At 36.0% G+C, this 5837-nt stretch overlaps 1 protein-coding gene across 1 annotated transcript; it reads left to right on the top strand.

The window, feature by feature from the left end:
* The first annotated feature begins 3597 nt into the window (after window positions 1-3597).
* Window positions 3598-4657, top strand: LOC118751121. Its single transcript, XM_036485889.1, has 2 exons — window positions 3598-4144; window positions 4204-4657. Exons 1-2 carry the CDS (start codon window positions 3679-3681, stop codon window positions 4614-4616), a joined length of 879 nt encoding a protein of 292 aa, XP_036341782.1. The 5' UTR covers window positions 3598-3678; the 3' UTR covers window positions 4617-4657.
* Window positions 4658-5837: the final 1180 nt, after the last annotated feature.

Raw genomic sequence — 5837 nt, 5'->3', positions numbered from 1 at the left:
GTTATTTTTATCGATATTTTTTCGAGTTTCTAATAGATTTTGCTACCAACATTATTATCGATTTTGCTATCGAAGTTTTATCGAATTTTTCATCGATTTTGTTATCGATATTTTAATCGGTGTTGTTATCGATATTTTATTGGATGTTACTATCGATTTTCTTATCGAAAGAGTATAAATAAGAATAACATAAATGTAATTAGAACGAACAGGGGTAGAGGTAGGGATCTAGATAGAAATATATGTAATGTAAGTTTCACTTCTCCAGTGTGGCCCAGGCGCGCTTACTTTTTTTTTGTTGACGGTGCTTCGAATTTTTTTCATATAAGAAAAGGAATGTCGAATATAAATTGCCAAAAATCAAGGGTAAGGCTTAGCATCTGCAGCCCAAGTCATTTGGCACCTCAATTTCGAAAATCGAGCGAATGGTGCAGATTTAATGACATGGACAAAAAATGCCTTTGGGTATTATAATAGTATTTGGTTTTTTTTTGTAATTTTTCCTACTTTTTCGCTCTGTAACTTTACAAAGAACAAATAAAAAAGTGGTGCACGGGGATCATAGTTCAATAGTATATTGTACAATGGCGCACACATGTAGTTGGCTAAATTTTACAATTGCAAACGATGTGCTGATATAAAATATGCATTTTCACTTTTGTGCACGCATCGTAACCTTTTAAATAAGTTTTTTTTTGATGTGTATACATCTTTGGTTTCGGTAGGGGTAAAATTTGCGAAGCTGTAACGCATATCCCAGCACAAAATTTCGAAGGGCTTAGCGTGTGTATTTCAGCATACAATTTTTATTTTCATTTGAAGCACCCTGTGTTCGCTTGCCAAATGCTTGCATACATTTAGGCATATGCATAGTAAGAGGAAATGCGCTACAATTGATTATTAGCCGTCATCGATACGCCATCAGTTAGCAAGTGGCGAAACGAACGAACTCAATGAGGTACAGCCAAACTTGCTATCGTCTATCCGTGCTAGCTAACTTTGTTGTTGCTTTCATATGCAAAATTTTTCGTTAAGCGACCGGAACTCAAACATAGCGAGCGAGAAGTGGCGAATCGACGACGGCATGGCATCCTATGACACCCACAATGCACAAGATACTAATTCCTTATTAACAATAGGACAATTATCGGGGAGGCTCAAGAGGCCCACAACAAACACTACCGAGAAAATTATTCCCGGAAGTTTTCTTGTGAAGTATGTAACCGTGACATATATAACCGGCTGTTGATGAGCTCGGACTCGTTTTTAAGCAGTATTTCGGTTCATGACCAAAAAAAGAAAAAATATCAAATCAAATCATATTTTAACGCCCTTGAGTCACAAGTATATACAAGTATATTTTATCAATCATACCGATAATGTCATGTAAAGAATTAAAAATGAAAATGAATAAAAAAATTAAATCAGCAAAATGAATAAAATTAAGTGAAATTAATGTTCAATTTCTAACCTAACCCACATTTGTATGTGTGTAACTGAATCGCCTTTATATATAAAAATATTATCCTAATTTTCGAGCTTGACTCCCTAATCTGTTATTAGAAAAAGAGATTAGCCATGCAAAATTATAATTAAAAATATCTCAGATTAAACCGATAACTTTTTGGTGTCCAACCCAGTTTCATCGATTATAACGGGTGATTTTTTAAGAGCTTGATAACTTTTTTTTAAAAAAAAACGCATAAAATTTGCAAAATCTCATCGGTTCTTTATTTGAAACGTTAGATTGGTCCATGACATTTACTTTTTGAAGATAATTTCATTTAAATGTTGACCGCGGCTGCGTCTTAGGTGGTCCATTCGGAAAGTCCAATTTTGGGCAACTTTTTCGAGCATTTCGGCCGGAATAGCCCGAATTTCTTCGGAAATGTTGTCTTCCAAAGCTGGAATAGTTGCTGGCTTATTTCTGTAGACTTTAGACTTGACGTAGCCCCACAAAAAATAGTCTAAAGGCGTCAAATCGCATGATCTTGGTGGCCAACTTACCGGTCCATTTCTTGAGATGAATTGTTCTCCGAAGTTTTCCCTCAAAATGGCCATAGAATCGCGAGCTGTGTGGCATGTAGCGCCATCTTGTTGAAACCACATGTCAACCAAGTTCAGTTCTTCCATTTTTGGCAACAAAAAGTTTGTTAGCATCGAACGATAGCGATCGCCATTCACCGTAACGTTGCGTCCAACAGCATCTTTGAAAAAATACGGTCCAATGATTCCACCAGCGTACAAACCACACCAAACAGTGCATTTTTCGGGATGCATGGGCAGTTCTTGAACGGCTTCTGGTTGCTCTTCACTCCAAATGCGGCAATTTTGCTTATTTACGAAGCCATTCAACCAGAAATGAGCCTCATCGCTGAACAAAAATAAAGCGCGAAACACATTTCGAACCGAACACTGATTTTGGTAATAAAATTCAATGATTTGCAAGCGTTGCTCGTTAGTAAGTCTATTCATGATGAAATTTCAAAGCATACTGAGCATCTTTCTCTTTGACACCATGTCTGAAATCCCACGTGATCTGTCAAATACTAATGCATGAAAATCCTAACCTCAAAAAAATCACCCGTTACTTGCGAAGAAGAGGAGGAATGTCAAATGTTAAAGTAAACAAAAATTTACGCTAGTAAGGAAAATAGGTTTGTAAAGGTATTTTTAATAAAATATTCAGTTAAAATATATTTAAATGGCCTAATATGTGTAGCAAAAAAAAGTGACCACGGTGGCACAGAGAAGAAGTTTAACTTTTCCTCGAGTTGTGTGAATAACAAGCACAACCAATTTGACAGCTAACGAGCTTTGATTGAGATTATATTTATATGTAAACGTACTTTTATGCTTTGCCGTTCGCAATGTATACACATCAAATTTCATGAGTACCTAGTACTCACGCCTTTTTTTTAACTATCTTCTAATGAGAGCACATAAGCCTGTCACGACTAAATTGATTCCTTTTATGCTTCAGAACACTACAAAAATTGTCCGACAACAGTTTTAGGTACGCACCAGCTACAGTATACTATAAAAACCGCGAGTATCAGATTTAAAAAAAGGAGTCACCCCACTTTGACACTTAATAACTTCTTTTCTATTGCATGCGAATACTTATAACGGGCCACAATACATTCGATTCTCCTCTCCAAATACTACCAGTTAATTATAAACTCAAACATCAACGCACCAAACTTTGCAACGTGCATGTAAAAAAATAATAATAGTCACACTTTTATTTGTGAAAATTTCCCAATTTTACTTCTGAATTATATACATATGTACATATTTGCCAAGAAAAATATGTACGGTGGTCCATTTTTTGCATTTACATAGTCTACACAACATATCGAGCCCTAACCGCCAAAATAACGTAAGCGACATTTTTTTCAAAATTTTCTTTTTGATGCAGAAATGCATCTAGATGCTTTAGGAATATTTCTGCATCAAAAATAAAATTTTGAAAAAAGTGTCGCTTACGTTATTTTGGCGGTTAGGGCTCGATATGTACATACAAAACGTATTATTAAGACGTTGAATACATTTTGCATACATACTACCGTGATACATACATACATACATAAATAAATAAGAATTATATTCTCTTCAGATGATAAGCCGTCTCCATGCGCTGCCCGCAGAAAAGATGACGCTTGGAATTACGAAAGAATGGTATCGGAGCTACGAACACCCGACCAAGGGGCTCGATTTGCAGAAAAGCATGGTTTAATACCTAAAACCATGGTCTGTCCTATACATAAAACGCTTATGAATAGGTCAAAAGGCGGGAAATTTGGTTTTTTCGTATGCCGTAGAGGAACCTGCATGTCGAGGCCCCGAGTTTCTGTTGCGGCTGGGACGTGGTTCGAGCAAACTAGAATTAGTGTACCGCATATTTTTTATCTCATGTACTGCTTCGTTGAAAATTTAACCAAGGAAACAGTCCAACGTAAGGACTTTTGCGAGGAGGGGAAAACTCTGTCATCTAGTACTATCACCGACTGGTATAACTATTGCCGCGAGGCGGTGATAATATACCAGTTGGACCACCAAGATGCGTCTGGAGAAATTGGTGGTCCAGGCCGGATAGTGCAGATTAACAAGAGAAAATTCGGTAAAAGAAAATTAAATGATGGTAAGCTTTGTCAGGGTTTTTTTGCGAGTTATATTTTTTAAATTTTATTTTATTTTTAGGCGACCAGGGGGAGGATCACTGGTTGCTGGGCATGATTGAGGATGAAAGCGAGGACCTACGGCTGGAGGTATGCCCAGACAATGTGCGGTCAGCGAAAGTCCTCATTCCGCTTATTAAAAAGCATGTCGCCGAGGGTACCACCATACGAACGGATTGCTTGGGTGCATTTGAGGGCCTTTCTGATTTTGGATTCACCCACCTTTTGCTCGATGTTGTAGATGTAACCCGTACCCAGAGAATTGAGTCCCAGTGGGCGGATGTTAAGCGTTTTTTCTCCACGCGGACCAACCACACCGGTAAATTCGCCGATATCCTTGTTGAATACCTATGGCGCAAATCTGTTAAAATAGCTAACAAAGATCCATTCTTGGCGCTTATTGAGTGCATAAAATATATGTATGAAACTGAATAAAACTACAAAAAATATTGAATTTGTTAAAAATGTCTTTAGTTTTCTTCCACTTGGCTGTTGTTATATTTCTCTCTCTGCGCGAGAAATAAGTGAAACTTTGGACCATGATAAAAATAATAATAATAATAATAATAAAAAAAATAATAATAGGTGCGTTCGACAAGTCAAAAATTTGTAATAGTTCTTCCAAATTTTTACTGGATGACGTTCGATAACGATAAAAAATTATCCAACACACAAAAATTGAGAGAGCAAGCGTTCATTTTGATGCAAGAGAAGCGTTCATTTTGTACTGGCAAAATTTTAGTCAGCAAAAATTATCCAACACGAAAACATATGATCACAAAACATATGGTTGGAATTTTTGTAAACAAACAAAATTGCATTTTCAGAGTTTTGGTATTTATATGCATTTTGGCTGCCTAGTAACTAGTTGTTACTTCTAGAAATGTTCCTGGCGAACATTGAACGTTCCTTTTTTCTCTATGGAGGCAACATGAATTTCAGTTTGTTTACAAATAAAACATAAACAAAGTCAGCTGGTGTGTCTTCTTCATCCGGTTTTTGCAAGTGATGGCTAATTTCCTGTTCGTTTACTTTTTTGCTTTTTCTTCTCTTTGGGAGAGAATTTTCGCTTACTCTCTTGATTTTGATTGTTGGCTGGTGTTGGCTAATTTTGTTATCGAACGCAACTAATAATTTTTGCTGAGTAAAATTTTGCCAGTACAAAATGAACGCTCCTCTTGCATCAAAATGAACGCTTGCTCTCTCAATTTTTATGTGTTGGATAATTTTTGGTCGTTATCGAACGCCATCCAGTAAAAATTTGGGAAAACTATTACAAATTTTTGACTTGTCGAACGCAACTAATGTGTGTGTGAGTTTGTGTGTAAAATTTTAAAATTAAATTGCTTGCAAACGTCAAGAATTTGAAAAATTTTTCTCAGCGGTTCTACATTCCTATTTTTTTATCATGGACCATCGTATATACCATGATACAAAAAAGAAGGTAGTTTCATTTAATAATATTCGTTGTTGTTGTTAACCATTTGACTTTTAATAAAATTATGACATTTCATCAAATTCATGCTACCTGATCACTAGAAGAAATATTTTTTTTTTTAAACAGAAGATTTTATCAGTACATTCAAAGATGTGGAATATGATGAACTAGAAAATTATGCCGGCTACATGATTTCGAATATGGGGTTGACGACTAGG

Source organism: Rhagoletis pomonella, unplaced genomic scaffold (genome assembly GCF_013731165.1).
Source record: "Rhagoletis pomonella isolate Grant_MI unplaced genomic scaffold, Rhpom_1.0 Rhpom_scaffold_00545, whole genome shotgun sequence".
In the NCBI taxonomy this organism is placed as follows: domain Eukaryota; kingdom Metazoa; phylum Arthropoda; class Insecta; order Diptera; family Tephritidae; genus Rhagoletis; species Rhagoletis pomonella.
Note: the sequence above shows the minus strand (reverse complement) of the source record. Positions and strands in the feature narration are given on the sequence as shown.

Bases quoted from the DNA above. Each gene is read 5' to 3' on its own strand.
- LOC118751121 (XM_036485889.1), top strand. From the start codon at position 3,679: ATGGTATCGGAGCTACGAACACCCGACCAAGGGGCTCGATTTGCAGAA. The intron at 4,145-4,203 runs GTAAGCTTTGTC...TTTTATTTTTAG, and splicing joins TAAAAGAAAATTAAATGATG to GCGACCAGGGGGAGGATCAC.